Below are 18,206 nucleotides of genomic sequence, written 5' to 3'. Positions count from 1 at the left end.
TGTTCGTGGTGTGACGCGCTACTGTGCAGTGTTATTAGGCTACTGTGCAGTTAATGGCACATGTAGATGCACATAGTGAGAACCTGATTTTCATTTCAGGTCTGTTCAGCACTAGTACAATGCGGGGAGCTCAGCCTTGGTCACGGTCTTTTAAATAGTGGATACAATGGTGCTCTGATCTTAGCTGCTCCCCCACCCCGACATTTTCATGACAGCTACGATGACACACAAGGACAGCTGCATCACACAAGGACAGCTACAAACAATAACAAGAATGCATGTATGTGTTACAGGACTCTGCACTGATGAAATGGAGCATGGAAACAGCACAGAGGTGACAGAGTTCATGTTGCTGGGACTGTCTCAGACCCGGGAGGTCCAGCTGTTCCTCCTTGGCTTGTTTCTTCTCATCTACTCGCTGATCCTCCTAGCTAATGTCCTCATCATCCTCACCATCCACAAAGATCCCTGCCTGGGCTCCCCCATGTATTTCTTCTTGGCCAACCTGGCCTTCCTGGATATTTGTTACTGCTCTGTCACTCCAACTAGAATGCTAGCTGACTTCTTCTGCCGCAAGGCTGTCTCCTACAGGGCCTGTCTAGCACAGCTGTTCTTTCTCCACTTCTTAGGAGGAGCTGAAATCTTCCTGCACTTTGGCATTGCCTCTGACATGTACGTGGCCATCTGTAAGCCACTACACTATGCCACCATGGTAGACACAGGGGTCTGCTGGGCCTTAGAGGTGGCCGCCTGGGCAGGGGGATTCATGCATTCCATTATCCAAGTCGCCCTCCTTGTTCCTCTCCCCTTCTGTGGCCCCAACAAGCTGGACAACTCCTACTGTGATATTACCCAGCTGGTCAAGCTGGCCTGCCCTGACACCTACATCTTGGAATTTATCATGCTGTTCAACAACGACCTGGCCACCTTCATGTGCTTCCTCTTTCTGCTGATCTCCTACGGGGCCCTGCTGGTCCGGCTGAGGGCAAGCTCCTCCCATGGGAAGAGTAAAGCAGCCTCCACCTGTGTCACCCACATCATCGTTGTCTTTGTCATGTTCAGTCCAGCCATCTATGTCTACTGCTGGCCCTTCCATAGCTTCCCCATGGACAAGGTGGTGGCCGTGTTCCACACTGTGGTCTTCCCCTTCATGAATCCCATGGTCTACGCGCTGAGGAATAGATTCATAGATGTTAGGGTTGGAAGGGACCTCAATAGATCATCGAGTCTGACCCCCTGCATAGGCAGGAAAGAGTGCTGGGGTTAGATGACCCCAGCTAGATGCCTATCTAACCTCCTCTTGAAGACCCCCAGGGTAGGGGAGAGCACCACCTCCCTTGGGAGCCCATTCCAGACTTTGCCACTCTACCTGTGAAGAAATTCTTCCTAATGTCCAGCCTCAATCTGCTCTCTGCTAGCTTGTGGCCATTATTTTTTGTAACCCCCGGGTGCGCCTTTGTGAATAAAACCTCACCAATTCCCTTCTGTGCACAAATGATGAACTTATAGGCAGCCACAAGGTTGCCTCTCAACCTTCTCTTGCGGAGGCTAAAAAGGTCCAGGTGCCCTAGTCTCTCCTCGTAGGGCTTGGTCTGCAGGCCATTAACCAAACGAGTGGCCCTTCTCTGGACCCTCTCCAGGTTATCCACATTTCTCTTCAAGTGTGGTGCCCAAAATTACAACTGCAGTCTGACCAGTGCCCAATAGAGGGGAAGTATCACCTCCTTGGATCTGTTCGTCATGCATCTGCTGATGCACGATAAAGTGCCATTAACTTTTCTTATGACTTCGTCACACTGCAGACTCATGTTCATCTTGGAGTCCACTAGGACTCCAAGATCCTTTTCCGTTTCCATGCCACCCAGCAGGTCACTTCCTAGGCAGTAGGTATGTTGGACATTTTTCCTCCCTAGGTGCAGCACTTTGCATTTCTCCTTCTTGAATTGCATTCTGTTGTTTTCTGCCCACTTGTCCAACCTGTCCAGGTCTGCTTGCAGCTGTTCCCTGCCCTCCGGCATGTCCACTTCTCCCCATAGCTTTGTGTCATCCGCAAACTTGGACAGAGTACACTTCACTCCCTTGTCCAAGTCGCTGATGAAGACATTGAAGAGTATAGGTCCAAGGACCGAGCTCTGCGGGAACCCACTGTCCACACCCTTCCAGGTAGATACTGACCCATCCACTACAACTCTCTGGGTGCAACCCTCTAGCTAATTTGCCACCCACCGGACTGTGTAGTCATCCAAGTCACAGCCTCTTAAATTGTTCACCAGTATGGGGTAGGATACCATATCGAAGGCCTTCCTGAAGTCTAAGTATACGACATCCACCACTCCTGCATCCAGGCGTTTTGTAACCTGGTCATAAAAAAAGACTAGATTAATCATGCATGATCTGCCTGCTACAAACCAGTGCTGGTTTCCCACTCAGCATAATTTTTCCCCCCTGTCTGTCACCAATTGCTTATGTCCATTTAGTAGAGGTCCTATTCCACCCTGGGCCTTCCTTTTACTCCCTATATATCTAAAGGGAGATGACTCTCAGTGCTATTGAGAGACTGCTAGACAGATCTGGCCTCTGGAAAGGAAAATAGAAGAATGCCAGAATAATAGAAATGCAGAGATCAGAACATTTTTGTTGTGCTGGGCAAGGCTTTGTTTGAGTTGTACTGGAGTAGCACTTTAATCATGGTTTATGTTCTACAACTTAACCATGGAGTTCCTCTGAAGTAGGCTGGAAATTGTGCGGGCCGGGTCAGACCCCGGGCCCTTTTCGTCACTCTGCACGTGGGCTGTGGCCGGCAGCCCGGGCAGGCCGGATCGGAGAGGGCGGGTGCCGAGCTAGAATTAGGCACAGACACGTAACGGTTGATTTTAAGATTGTTTACTTACACCGAGATGGTCGCGGTGCAGGCTGAGAACTTGCTTGAGTTGCGGTTACAACAGAAAACACGAACACACGTGGAGTTTGCTAGGCTCCATGCAGACAGAACTCGAACAATCACGTGGAGTTTTCTAGGCTCCACGCAGACAGAACTCCGGATGTCCAGGACAAGCGCACATAAAACTCGTCGATACATCTTATAGAAGGCTCCGTTCGAAGACGGGAAGAGGTGGGCGGTGGATCAGGCCGCCAAACTCCTCTGAGCAACACACAGGGTTTCTATTACCCTGCCGCGCACACCCAGAGTCCCCACGAGATGGATGCGGAGTCCTCTTTGGCTTGGGCGGAAACTGCTCAAGCCTCTTATACGGCTAGCAGGCCAATCGCTAGCCGCCACGTGTAAATAATTTAGCACTAGCCAATTGCGGGGCACGAATTTGCATGCGAAGAGCGGGAACTCCTTTGCACCGTGCATTTCTATGTTGCAAAGAAAATGCACCCTGCAAAGACCGCTACAAAGTGGCGGGAACACTCCTTTGCACGCGGGTTCTCTGTGCAGCAGAACTCCTTTGTGCAATGAAGCTGTAAACCCACAGGGATAATTCTTAGTGCCGAAGCACACACAAAAAAAATCAGACCTTTGGGTCATGACAGAAATAAACTTTAGGAAACTTAGTATGTGTGGAGTACAGTGGTTCTTTACACTGTGGGTACATTGCACATGTGCTTTAAGACGCAGTAGCCTATTATACTGCTCATTAACTTGTCATGTAAAAACCCATGCAATTACACTAATGCACAGTAAAATGAGCTACTGTGCATTGTGCATCTGTTTAAAAATGGCACTTTTCATACTGCACATTAGGGCAGCTTAATGCGCATATATTTAGTACCTGTTATTGGAGGTACTAAATCTAATGTGCATTTAAAAAAGCTCATTAATGCAGGTGTAGACATACCTTGTGCATTTTTAATGGTGCAGAACCTATGGTCTAATTTTCTGGGTCTGTACAAAAACTTTGGAATAAATGTATTATCCATGACGTGACCTATAATATAGATGGACAGACTCCACAACAGCTGTGTAGAAACACTGGACTAACTCTATAGCACAGTCTTTCAACCCCCAGTTGACAACCCCCTGCTCTACAGTATCTATGGAATAACTATAAATTAACCTGGTATAAGCCAGGCAGTAACTCTATATTAACTGTGGAGTAAGTCTACATCATCTGTGGGGCAATTCTGTTAGCTGTGTAAGTCTATAGCCCCAAATCCTATTTGGCAATACTTGTTTGGGCTATTCCAGAAAATGTGCATCACCTCAAGACCCTTAATCTTAGTTCATGCTGGGAAATGTGTAGTTTCCCTACTGCTCCTTCCTGCAAAGGCTGAGCCCATTTTGCCCTGCAGATCCACAGTAGTAGAAATATCCCTACTAAGAGTACTGCCACTCCCTTTTGCCCAGTAGCCAAGTGCTTAGAGCACTTCTGGAAAACATGGGAGTCCTAAGGCCAAAAGGAGAGCATGCAAGAGGGAACTTGACTCTTGCAAACCTTTCCTCTCGGTGGGCCAGTTTTAAGGGGAGGGACAGAGGATGTTCTGTTCCCACCATTTGGAGGGATTCATCTGAGAGGAGGGACACAAGATTTGGGCCGCAATAACTGTGTGGCAACACTCTAGTACCTCTGGATCGTTTTCCTTTTATATCTGGAGTGAGCCTGTAGCACCCAGAGAGTAACACTATAGTGACTCCATGGTCAGAAAGGCAAAGCCTGAGCGCTGTAGAAGGTGGAAAAGAAGGTGGGACTGAGTGTGAGGTTGGCAGGGACACTGGTTGGATGAGGAGCAAAAGGGAGAGGACTTTCCAACCCCCACTCCCCAGCTTTTCAGGCTGCTCTGTACGTTTTTTCATGCTTTTCTCTGAGTTCACATCCATGTTTCTGGAGTCTTGATATACATGCAAGTGTGCAGCTAGACACAGAGGTTTCGAATGACATTCTATCATACATATGCAAGAAATAAAGTGGACAATCAGAGAAATATTTACCTACTTTTTTTTTTGAAGTCACAGAAGATTTTCAACTTTTTAGTCATGTAACCAAGTAATAACATCTACACAATTGTAAAGAACCAAATACATTTCCTTTCCTTTCATTACTAGTGGACCTCAAAGTAGTTTTATAAGAGTTGTTAACACGTATACAAATACTTATTGTATATTGCATAGTAAACATTTTTTTTTACAGTATGCAGGACTCAGTGGAATCATCTGATCTTTGTTAAGCAGGGATCTGATGGGCATGGTTGCCTTTAGACGTTAACATCTACGAACAAAAGATTTATCCTTCAATCCTACTATTAGATCTGCAAGTCAAGGCATCTGAATTTGTCTGGGGGCTTCTAGACATTATTCCAGCTGCAGCATTGCTTTCCCTTTGCAATGGAGACATCATGCCATGTGCACAGCTACAGGTGCATCAAGCAGGCCGTCAGGAGCACCGTTGGAAGAATTATATGGCTAACAGCTTGGGCACTATACTGGCTGTATAGCAAATTTCAAGGAAAGATACATTTCCAAGAAAAAAGTGCATGGGGGTTAGAAGGTTCTAGTTGGCAAAGATGGTGAGCAGGAGGAGGGTGCTCCTAGTCACAATGACAAGATACAAGAGCAAAAACAATACAAAGAATAGGGGCTGTGTCCGAGTTACCTTGTCAAGAAGCATCCCTTTGTTCCCTAAAATATCCACTTGAAAAATAACATGGTGGGGTTCAATTCTAAGAGACTGGAGTGTCCACACAGATCTCAGTGTTTTTTGAAGGGAATTATGAGCATTCATATGATAAGACTAAAAAAGTTTTCACATATTTATTTGCTACTTTATTGACAGGGGTAAGGCGGGGGTAGTTTGAGAACATTCCCACAAAATAAAACTGTTTTCCCACTATTGCACCAGATCGCTTCCAGAAATTAGTTGTTAGATGCTAGTTCTTCTTGCACAGGCAAATCCATCACTAACATCTGGAAACACAGAAGGTATCCACATCACATAAAAGAAAAAAAAAATCAACAAGATCCCCCTGTCAACTTGCCCTCCTACGTAGACAGACATTATCCTAGTCTAAGCAAGCCACATGAAAGCCATGGAAGTAGATTCACGTAAGTGAAAACAAAAACTTATCCCAAGATTGCCTAGTGAAATCCACTGCTGAAACTCTGTTCAGGCACCCACATGTTCAAGGCTTGGCATACAATCGCACTGACACTCATGCTCTCCCCCCCAGCCCCACCGAGCACTCTTCTACCTTCTTGGTAATAAAAGCTAAAAATTACGGAGTGAAATTGAAAAGGGACTCCCATCCTGAGCTGCACGTCCCCACCTGTCTGATATCCATCACAAAGAAAAGAAAGGTCTCACTTTCCTTAGAACTGAATCAATTATATGAAAGAGCAAGATCTCCTTGAATACAATTCATCAGGGACATTAGAATTAGTGATCTGGAGATTGACAATAATGGTATTGTTTTAAAAGGGAGTTAATCATTATTACAGTTATAACCACATAGGAAATGTGTGTAACCATCCTTATGAAGTCCCTAGTGGTTGGAGAGGGTGATTTTATTCAGAGTTAAGGCTCCAACAGAAACGCACTTGATTCTCCTACATTTCCGGACAAAGGGAGTTTGACATTGCATCTCACTGGAAACCATATCAGAACTCTGAATGCAAAAGCACCCAAGGCTAGATTCTAGTTCACCTATTGGGTATCTAAGTCTACCTAACATGCCTGGGACAAAGTACAGACAGTCAAGAAGCCTGAGCCCAAATCCATTCAATCTTTGTAGGTTAGTCCAAGATTGACCTGGTAAGCAAGTCAACAGCCACTTATCCTAGAACAACTAAGTCTACATCCATCCGGTTTTATCTTAAACCAGGTTCAGCCATGTTGAAAGCAGTTGATGTGCACTGAATGTCTACCAAGTTACAGATTTGAACCAGTTTCTGACCGCGTATACCAGTTTGTGGGCAGGTTTTGTCCCTAGCCTCGGTGTCTAAGTACGATTCTAAGGTATCCTCCTCAAGTACCTGATAAGCCATATTACATGCAGTTTTTGTCACAAAGTGCCACTTGACTGGAAGACTGAGTCACAAAAAAACCAATGAGGAGGAGGAAGATCCACTCACCTTTCTCAATTGCTGTTTTTTTCAGGGACTGGGGCAGGTTGAACTAGAATCTATGTATGGAGGTGAAGTAACGGCCACTTTTCTCAATGTTTGAGAGTGAAATGTCATCAACTCTACACAGGACAAAACTGAAAGAACTTAGGGTGATGTTAGTCTCCCCTGCATGTCTAAGTGTACCAAGTGGGTTGCCTACATGGGCACCTAAGACCAAAAATGACACTTATGCGTAAGTTGGCATGCTGTACCTGGGGTGTGTGGATGACTATGCACGACTATATACTCACAGAAACTGGGCATATAAACCAGCAACAAAACATGTGCAAGAGCCCCCAGCTTTTCACTTAAATACTTGAGTGGCTAGGGCACTAACAAGGCCAGCCACAGATCTTGGGTCCTCCTCAAGAAGAGGGTGTTTGGACCTCGGCATCGCTGACCCCCAAGAACAGTACTCTAACCACTACACCAAGGGCCAACGTCCAGCCCTTTCCCCAGTGCTCCTTTTTAAATATGCCCCCTTGGGCAGCCATGGAAGAAGGCATGTAGGTGTGGAAATAAGTTTAACCAGGCCTCTTACTTCACTAAGAAGAGAGAGAAAAAGAAGAGAAAAAGATGCTAATGCTGATGCTACGTGTTTTAAAATGTTCTAAGATAAGGAAAAACCTTCATGCCCTGTTTTGTCTGTGTTAACCTCCTCCTTTCCACCGAACCAGAAGCTGATAACTGTTCCCAAAACATAGTGTTTTGTTTTGTTTTTTCTAAATAAGTAAACTGCTTACGTGTGACAAACGAATGATCAACATGTTTCTGTTTCTCTCAAGGTTGCTTTGTCTGAACCCTGCATCTTTTCTCGCTGTCTAAAGTATAAATACACTTGTTAATTTGTAGAGGTCAGAGTTCCTTTGAGAACTCTCCCTGTGATCACTTGTATAGCTTTAAATAAACCTAGATGGCTCTGCCAATTCTAATACAACAACAACGTGAAGTTTGATTTCTTCCACAATTTGGTGCCGTGACTCAGATAGAGGCACCCAGAGTGATTGGTTGAGACACAGACTGTCTCCTCACTGATGCCCCGGCTAGCCAAACTAAGGTAAGAGACCTTTTGAAATCTCTACTGGGGCTTTTCAGTGAGAGACTGCCTGTATGTCTTCCTGTTCGCTGCTTGAGGCTTACCCTACCCGACCCTTTTGCTGCCAGAATTGTTAGACCCACTATGTAAGTAGGAACTCTGAATTAAGGTTAAAGAAGAGAGTAAAGAAACTGTGTTGCTGCTGTCAGTGAATGAATCCCTGTGTGAATTGAGTTAAGTTCTGCAAAGAACTATGAGGTCTTTCTGAAGCTAGGAGTGGAAACCTTGCGCAGCCGCCCCGAGGACACCAGACTGTGTGCTCTTCAAAAGCAAGGGTGCAAGGTGGAAATTCTTAGACTGAAGGAGATCAGGGTTGTGTGACAAATTTTCCCTATCCCCACTCTCATGAATGAGCCATGTCTAACAGTGATCAACTGCATTGCGTGCCAGTGCTATGGACATTAGGCATAGCATTTCTGTCCAGTAGCAAATCTCACAACCTGACCAGACACCCTCAATAAGCCTCCCTTGTGTGAAAGACCTGTGTGAATTGAGGTTAAAGATATGGGGAGCAGAGGGTCTAAAGACGTACCGGCTCTGCCAGAAGGGACTCCAGCACTGTACGTGTGCACACGCTATGGCCATAAGAGTTGTAAGTTTCTAGGTAAATGGAATGGGTATACCAGAGATGATGCTAGCTTGCAGTTTCCCCTGGAGGGAACGTTTGATTTAAGTAAAATCCTTCATCTCCGCGGAGCCCTTGAGTCAAGAGGCAGTAAAACACCACAGACTCAGTGGGACATAATTTTTTGATTAGTATACAGAAGGTTCCAAAAGATGTCAAGAATCTCAAATTCAAAGCCTCAAGGACTCCCAAGAAAAACTAAAATCTCAGATAAAAGCATTAAAACAGAAAAGTGCACCAAAAGGGGATCCCCCATCAACAACATAATCAGCACTAATACAGCTTTATCCACAATTGACTGAGAATGAATCTGTAGAAGACAATTGATTTTTTTTAATGTGCCACCCCCATACCAGGCCCAGGAGATCTCCTAAACCCTTTTAAGCAATTCCCCAATATCAGGGAAGAACCCCAGAAGTTTAGAGAGGAATTGGAAACTGTAATCAGTTGTTATGAGCCAACATGGGCTGAATTAAACCAATTAATGAGAAGTGTTCTGCCCTCCGAAGTCCGTAACCGCCTCATTGCACAGGCTAATTGGCCTCTTCAAGACCCCTGAATGGGAGGTCACTTAGTAGGTGCCCGAGAACGCCTTCTTGAAGCTGTGCTTAAAATCTGCCCCAGGAAAACTGACTGGGCCAAAATAAATAACTGTAAGCAAAACAAAGGAGAATCCCCAGCAGACTACATGGATCACTTGAAACTTGTATTTGAAAGACATTCTGGCATTGAAGATGCAGCTGAAACTGCCCCAGAAGCAGTTGCCGCAGCTTTTGTCCAAGGACTTCTTGCTAAAGTCCAGGAACAGCTGCGTATAATTGCTGTAGGTTGGCAAACTAAGATGCTTACAGAATTAGTCACCATTGCCAATCACTGTACAGCCTGGCAAGAAAAGAAAAAGGAATCCATGGAAACTAAGCTAATGTCTTTACAAATACAAACTTTAGGCAAAGGTAGAAGCTGAGGTTTCTATCGAGGACAATTCAGAGGCAGGGGATGTGGTTGTGGGATGGGATGAGGAAAATTTCAGTCCCAAAATAATGACAGTTGTTATTATTGTGACCAACCAGGACACTGGAAGCCTTAATGTCCTCACCAGCCTGGCCAGCCAGGGATGACATTTAACCAGCCACCACCTCCTCTCACTCAATTTTCTGTCCTGAACCAAGAAGCCTCCTATTAGAACAGCCTGAGGAATGATAACATTATCTCTCACTTAATCAAGAGGAACCCTTTGTTTCCTGTTTAATAAGCGGTACTCCTACAAAATGTTTAGTAGATGCCGGCGCAAGTCGCTCTACTTTCCGAGCTGAAGAATTTTCTACAGCCCCCCTCTCCTCTGCTGTTGTAAACTCTGTAAGAATTTCAGATGAGATAGTTCCTCATCCTGTTTCCCAACCCTTACATGTTTTTCTCGGCCCTGTTTCTGATCAACATGATTTTCTCCTCAGTCCTTGTTCACCTGTTTATTTGTTAGGCAGAGATTTGCTTTGTAAACTCGGCTGTACTATTTATTGTTCTCCTAAAGGTGTTTATTTGGATGTTCCCTGTGTTAATAAAATGGCTGTACTTGCTACCCTCGCTAGCTCACCTCCTGAGCCTGAGTCCCCTAATCTTTCTGTGTTACAAGAGGAAATCATAAAGGCTGTCCCTCTGTTTCTCTGGTCCCAACATGCTAATTAAGTAGGGCAAATTCATACCGCCCATCTTGCAAAATTTAGATTAAACCCAGCTAAGCCATTACCTAAAGTTGCTCAATACCCTTTACGCCTGGAAGCTGAAGAAGGGATACATCCTGTTATAACAGCTCTTTTGCAGCAAGGTATCATTGTCCCGACTAAGAGTCCTTGTAATACACCTATCCTTCCAGTAAAGAAACCTGGGAAGAATACCTAACGCTTTGTATAAGACCTCCATGCAGTAAATTCTGCAGTTTTACCTACTTTTCCTGTTGTACCAATTCCAGCCACTATCTTGTCCTGTATTCCTCCTAATTCCAGTTATTTTACTGTTGCTGACTTGTGTTCTGCATTTTTCTCTATCCCTATACACCCTGATAGCTGGTTTTTCTTTGCATTTACCTATCAGAGACTTCAGTATACCTGAACTTGATTGCCCCAAGGCTATAGTGAATCCCCTTCTCTTTTTCCTCAAATTCTGAAGAAGGATTTAGATGACATAATATTTAAAGAAAAGTCTGTGCTTGTGCAGTACGTTGATGATCTGCTCTTAGCATCTACCTCCCTTTAAGCCTGTAAAGCTGATTCTTTAACTCTCCTCACCTCTCTTGCCCTAAAAGGCCATAAGGCATCTAAAGAAAAGTTAAAACTTTGTCTCCCTCGTGTCCACTACTTGGGTCATGATATTTCTGCTATGCCTCTATAGTCAAGTCCCTGCAAAACCTGACTCTTGTTAATACCCCTTAGCCTTTACCCTGAACTTCAGAAGCCGAAGCCGCTTTTGCCTCTATTAAACAAGCTCTTTCATAGATAGATTTCATAGACACTAGGGCTGGAAGGGACCTCGGAAGATAATCGAGTCCAGCCTCCCGCCCAAAGGGCAGGAAGTCAGCTGGGGTCATAGGATCCCAGCAAGATAAGCATCCAGTTTCATCTTGAAGGTGTTCAATGAAGGCGCTTGAACAACCTCCGGTGGCAGGCTGTTCCAGACCTTGGGGGCTCGGACAGTAAAGAAATTCTTCCTTATGTCCAGCCTGAAATGATCTTGTAGTAGTTTGTGACCATTCGTCCTCGTCATCCCTTGGGGCGCTCTGGTGAACAAACGTTCCCCCACATACTGGTGGTCACCCCTGATACACTTATAGGTGGCCATCACATCACCCCTGAGCCTGCACTTTTCCAGACTAAATAGCCCCAGGGCTCTCAGCCTGTCATCGTAGGGTCTGCTTCCCTGACCTCTGATCATGCACGTGGCTCTTCTCTGGACTCTCTCAAGCTTCTCCACGTCCTTTTTGAATTGTGGAGCCCAAAACTGGATGCAGTACTCCAGCTGCGGCTTCACTAAGGCCGAGTACAGGGGGAGAATGACGTCCCGGGATTTATTGAGAAGCATCTATGGATGCAAGCCAGCGTTTTGGTCGCTTTACTAGCCGCCGCATCACACTGCAGGCTCATGTTCATCTTGTGGTCAATGATGACCCCCAAGTCTCTTTCTTCCATAGTGCTAGCCAACATAGCACTGCCGAGCCTATAAGGATGCTGCAGGTTTTTCTTCCCAAGGTGGAGAACCTTGCATTTATCGGCATTAAACACCATCAGATTCTTGTCCGCCCACTTGTTGAGCTTGTCCAGGTCAGCCTGGATCATCCGCCTGTCTTCTGGTGTGGATGCTTTGCCCCAGAGTTTGGTTTCATCGGCGAACTTGGCCAGTCCGCTTCTGACTCCAGTGTCCACATCATTAATGAAGATGTTGAACAGTATGGGTCCAAGGACAGAGCCCTGGGGGACCCCACTGGTCACAGGACACCACGATGAGTGACTTCCATCAATTACTACCCTCTGGGTCTGACCCCGGAGCCAATTTTCCAGCCAGTGGATCGTGGAGGACCCAAGGCGACAATTGGCCAGTTTCTCCAAGAGGCGATTTTTTGAAGGCTTTTTTGAAGTCAAGATATATGACATCAATCTCTTCTCCCTTGTCCAGGTGATAGGTCACCTGGTCGTAGAAGGAAATGAGATTGGTCAAGCAAGACCTACCCGCAACAAACCCGTGCTAGCTATCCCTTAAGATGTTGACATCGGCCAGTCCATTAAGGATGGCCTCTTTAATAAACTTTTCTAAGATCTTCCCTGGGATAGAAGTCAGGCTGATGGGCCTATAGTTAGCCGGATCCACTTTCCTCCCTTTCTTGAAGATAGGCAACACATTGGCCTTCTTCCAGTCTTCAGGCACTACACCAGAGCACCAAGAGTTTTCAAAGATCCTTGTCGCAAGCTCCTGCCCTAGGCCTTCCTGATTATACTAAACCATTTATTCTTTTTTGTCATGAAAAAGATGGATTTGCACTTGCTGTGCACATGGAGACAAGCACCGTCCCATTGTATATTATAGCGCTGCACTTGACCCAGTTGCAGCCGGACTTCCTCCATGTCTTCGTGCTGTACCTGCAGCTGCTATTACTGTTGAACTGTCCTGTACCCTTGTATTTGGTTCTTCCTTTACTGCTGCTGTCCCACTTGCAGTAGCAGACCTTTTACTAAAAACTAAAGCTCAACACCTTTCAAATGATAGATTGACTAAGTATGAAATTTTGCTTCTTTCTGCTGGAAATATTATTTTAACTAGATGCCCTGTTTTAAACCCTGCCTCCCTGTTGTCTACTCCTTCAGATGGTGAATCGCACGATTGTATTATTGTTACTGCCCACCTAACAATGCCCCACACTGATCTAAAGGACACCCCCTTGCAAAACCCAAATCTAGTATTTTATGTTGATGGGTCATGTCAAAGAAACTCAAAAAGTTCTCTTGTTGCAGGATATGCAATATGTTCCCATGTGTATTCAGCTCAAGTTGCTGAGCTTGTGGCCCTTACCAGGGCTTGCACCCTAGCCTCTGGTCCCTCTCTTAATATTTACACTGATTCTCACTATGCCTTTGGTATTATACACAATTATGGTCAACTTTAGGAGCAAAGAGTCTTCCTCATGTCAAGAACTGCCAAAATTAGTAATGGTACATATGTAAATGCCTTGTTAAATGCTTTACAGTTACCGTCTGCTGTTGCTATTATTAAATGCCAAGATCACCAGAAACCTTATGATAATGTTACATGTAAAAATGCTCTGGCAGACTCCACAGCCAGAACTGCGGCTATTTCCACTCCTCAGGCTACACCTGTGTTTTTGTCTATCTCAACTAACCAATCTCCATTGGCAAGTCTTCATGACATTGCCCTCCTCCAAGATCAGGCTCCAGAACCAGAAAAATATACGTAGAGACTGACTGGGTGTTTGTTACACCCTGACCATTTATGGCACTCCCCAGATGGCCACCTGGTTGCCCCAACAGTCCTTCTTCCCTATCTTGCTCACGTACAATACGGCATAGCATACGTGAGCAAAGGAGAGATGATAGAAGCTGTTAAGCTTGATTGGTTTGCTCCAACTTTTTCATCTGTGGCTCAACAATAATGTTATACCTGCCCTATTTGTCAAGCCCATAATGTGGGAAAGCCTGTAAAAACAAAAAAGGCAGCACATCCCCCACCTTGGGGGCCGTTTGTAAATTTACAAATAGATTTTATTCAAATGCAGAAATGTTGTTCTTATGCATATGTTCTTGTTATTGTAAGTATGTTCTCTGGATGGGTAGAAGCCTACCCATGTGCAAAAGCTGATACCATCACTGTGAGCAAAACGTTGCTCAGAGACTTTATTCCAAGGTTTGGTACTCCTTTATCCATAAACTCCGATAGAAGAACTCATTTTACTGGGCAGCTAATGAAAGAAGTCTGCAAAGTCCTGCAAATCCAGCAGAACTTTCATTGCCCATACCATCCACAGGCCTCGGGCCAATGGAATGCCAAAATGGCATTTAAAAAAATAAACTGGCCAAAATTTGTGCTGAAAATCACTTAAAATGGCCAGATGCACTTCCCATAGACCTTATAAGTATGAGGTCTACTGTCAATCGAAAGACCAGACTTAGTCCACATGAAATCCTGATGGGAAGACCCATGCGGCTCCCTGCCTCACCACCTGTTGCCTCCTACTTTTGCAATATACATCTACTTGATAATACTATTCTAGACTACTGTATGGCACTAATGAAGTGTGTTAAGGCTTTTCATTCACAGGTACAAGCAGCTGTCCCCAAGAAACCAATGAGCCATGCCATTCCATCCTGCCTGGTGACTAGGTTCATGTAAAAGTCCATCAACAGAAGGCATCACTGGGACCCCACTGGAAAGGCCCATTCCAGGTATTCCTGACAACCAACACTGCAATAAAGTGTCAAGGACTCCAACCGTGGATCCATGCTTCAGACACTAAGAAAACATCAACCCCGTTAGAGTTAGAGTCTCCTCCATATCAACCTTGTAATCAGTCTCCACAGACTGGTAGTGAGCCTAGCACCTGCCAACAGGAGAGCTCAAGACCAGTAGTGACCCAAGCGCCTACTGGTGAAAAAGTTTTGCCACTACAGAGCGAAGAGGATTTGCCACTACAGAATGAAGAAAATGTACCCCAACAACACCACTATGCCCTTCGGGAAAGGAAGGGCTCCATCTAGTTCCTGGTTCCTGAGGTGCAGATGGTTAGTCGTGACTTGGTACTTCTCAGTCTTCCTTTTGGATCATCTTATATGAACTTAAAGACTCAGCAGCTAAAAGAAACTTTGTAACTCAGACTAGACTTCAAAACAGGTCAAAAAGATCACTCCCACACTGGCATGCTCACCAAAATGCTTTTCTTCAACTATCTTATCAATATGCAAAGGATTTAAATGTTTCTAAATGTTGGGTATGTCCCCACTTGCATCCTAGTACAATGACAGGGGTGCCCATAATTGCTTTATCCCTTAATTGGACAACTGTTGTGATATGCATGTTAAAATAGTGAAAAGGTAAAAAAGAAAGAAAAATTACAAGTTAAAAGGCTCATGGCTATAAATATCTAATGTTGGGCCAAAAAGGCCCAAAAAGGGGGAATGTGGAAATAAGTTTAACTAGGCTTCTTACTTGACTAAGAAGAGAGAGAAAAAGAAGAGAAAAAGATGCTAATGCTGATGCTAGTGTTTTAAAATTTTCTAAGATATGGAAAAACCTTCATGCCTTGTTTTGTCTGTATGCAGATGTTAAACTCCTCCTTTCTGCCGAACCAGAAGCTAACTGTTTCCAAAACATAGTGTTTTTTTTTCTAAATAAGTAAACTGCTTACATGTGACAAACGAATGATCAACATCTTTCTGTTTCTCTCAAGCTTGCTTTGTCTGAACTGTGTATCTTTTCTCGCTGTCCAAACTATAAATATGCTTGTAAATTTGTAGAGGTCAGAGTTCCTTTGAGAACTCTCCCTGTGATCACTTGTATAGCTTTAAATAAACCTAGATGGCTCTATCAATTCTAACACAACCACAACACGAAGTTTGGTTTCTTCCACAAAGGCAAATAAACTTTCAGATTTTAAAGCCAGAAAAAAAAGTGGCAAATAAATTTTATCAAACCTTTAACAATAAACAAGGAACAGAAATATATGTTGTCAGAGCGGATTTGAATCAGTGCCTCGACACAGTGGAACTTTCTAGCACAGGGCATGGTAAGGCAGGGGAAGTCTCGGCATGGTGAAGAGTTCCGGCGTGGATAGAGTTCCCGCCAATGAAATGCAGATTTGCATAATGTGATTGGCTGATGTTAAATTATTCCCACGTGGCGGCTGGCAATTGGCTCACTAGCCGTATAAAAGGTTAGGGGCGTTTCCACCCTAGATGGAGAACTCCGAGATTCCCCCTGGAGTGGAACTCCAGCAGCTTGATCACCTGCCAACGACTCCCCGTCAGCGAAGCCTTGCGACGTACCCTCCGTGTTGCATGCCCGAGTTAGACCCGAGCTACCCGGTCTACAAGACCTCCTCGATTACCGATTAGAAAATAGAATTGTTGCAACTACGATTGCCTGCGCTGTATACGACTCTACAGTGTAAGTAAAGCTACCTCTGTTTTCCAATTGATACGTGTCTCGTTATTCCTAATTCCGCTCCACTGATAGAGAGTACCCATCTTCCCTTCACGGGATCGCAGCCACAACCCCAGCAAGCATTCTCGAGGACTCCTGATCCTCGATTCCCCCTTGGCCCGCACATATATTAGTACCAGTAGACATAGCCGCAGGCTAGCCAGAAGTGTGGCCTACGGCCAAAGCAACCAAAAAGGCAGTAATATAAGCTTTACAAAAAGTAACAACTCATTTAAAAAAAAACATGCCATTTAAAAACAAACAATATCTCATTTTAAAAATTGGATAGTAAAGCAATAGTGTAAGAAAGCACAGATAGAACATCAATTCAGCATCCCTTATCATCCACAAAGTCAAAGAAAAATAAAAAAAATTAAGTCAGAAAATAAAAAATTAAGAATTACTCAAAAAGTAAAAAAAAAAAGAGTTCAACAAATTACTTAAATATTACAAGCCTTACAAACATGTGAAGAAAAATTAAAAACCAGTCCTTTCGCCCAAATAATAGGCCAAACCCCTAAATTCCACTAAAAAAACAAAACACACACAAAAAAAAGCGCAAAATCAAGGCTAAAACAAACTCCCTCCGACCTCCGTTAAAATAAAAGTAAAATTCACTTCCTGGTCCAAACAAAAACAGAACAACAAAGTCTAGTTCTAGTGTAAAAACAAAGCAATACCGTATCAGTCAAAACCCCCACCAGCAAATACGAAGTTCCTACTGACCAAACAACTGTTTTCCACAAAACGCCGTAAAGGTTAAGGTACTGTTGCTAATAAAACTAACCTAAACTAGCTATTAAAAAAAGCAAACACCAAAAAGCAACTGTTATCAAAAAAACAATAGCCGTCAGGCTAAAAGAGGCCTGAAAAATAGGCCTATTTCCCAAGTCGTTACCCTGGCTACTAAAAAACAAGCGTTAAAATACAGCCACTAAAAGCAACCTGGCCCAATACTTCTTACCCGCCTACAGCCTGACAAAAGCACGTATCTAAAACACTCTTATTTCACACCTAGAATTCCAGCAACCTCCAAAGCTAAAAGCTAACAAAAGCCACCCCCAGCCCCTATGAAGCACATGAGTGTGCCTAAATCAACGCCACAAAAACAAAGAAAGTGCAACTGTGGAGAACTACCCGCCGTACAGGACGCGTGTCCAACCTCAACAAAAACATTACATTCCTCTACAAAATAGCTGTAGTCCCGAAAACCAATTCATCTCTGTTAGCCCACAACAATAAATATATCACCAACATGGAAGAGTTTCAACCCGGAAAAGCAAAAAAAGTGCAAAACTATGCAAAAAACCCATATAAACATGCGACAGGCTGCAAGTAAACTTTATATATATATTTGCCAGTATCAAAAAATCAATAGCAAATTGTACGCCCAAAAAGCATCCCATCCCGGCAAAGGTATAAGAGGCTTCTGTCACAACCCAAGGCTGTGATTTTGTTTGTGCGCACTTCGACACTGCTAAATTATTTCCCACCACTCGGAGCTTTCTTTGCAGGGTGCATTTCTTAGTTGCAAAGAGAAATGCATGGTGCAAAGGAGTTCCCGCCACCCGCATACAAATTTGTGTCCCACTATTGGCCAGTTCTAAATTATTCCCACGTGACGGCTAGTGATTGGCTTGCTAGCCGTATAAGAGGCTTGAGCATTTTCCGCCCAAGTTGGAGAACTC

General features: G+C 44.3%; 1 protein-coding gene across 1 annotated transcript in view; it reads left to right on the top strand.

Moving 5' to 3' along the window:
• The first annotated feature begins 310 nt into the window (after positions 1 to 310).
• Positions 311 to 18,206, top strand: part of LOC132243811 (olfactory receptor 4N2-like) — an 89,569-nt gene continuing 71,673 nt past the window's right edge. Inside the window, exon 1 of the mRNA XM_059714194.1 lies at positions 311 to 1,192. Coding sequence (XP_059570177.1) covers positions 311 to 1,192 — 882 coding nt within the window. The remainder of the gene's footprint in view (positions 1,193 to 18,206) is intronic.

The sequence above is a fragment of the Alligator mississippiensis genome, chromosome 11 (genome assembly GCF_030867095.1).
Source record: "Alligator mississippiensis isolate rAllMis1 chromosome 11, rAllMis1, whole genome shotgun sequence".
In the NCBI taxonomy this organism is placed as follows: domain Eukaryota; kingdom Metazoa; phylum Chordata; order Crocodylia; family Alligatoridae; genus Alligator; species Alligator mississippiensis.
The sequence above is the reverse complement of the archived record's forward strand: the minus strand, read 5'-3'. Positions and strand labels throughout refer to the sequence as shown.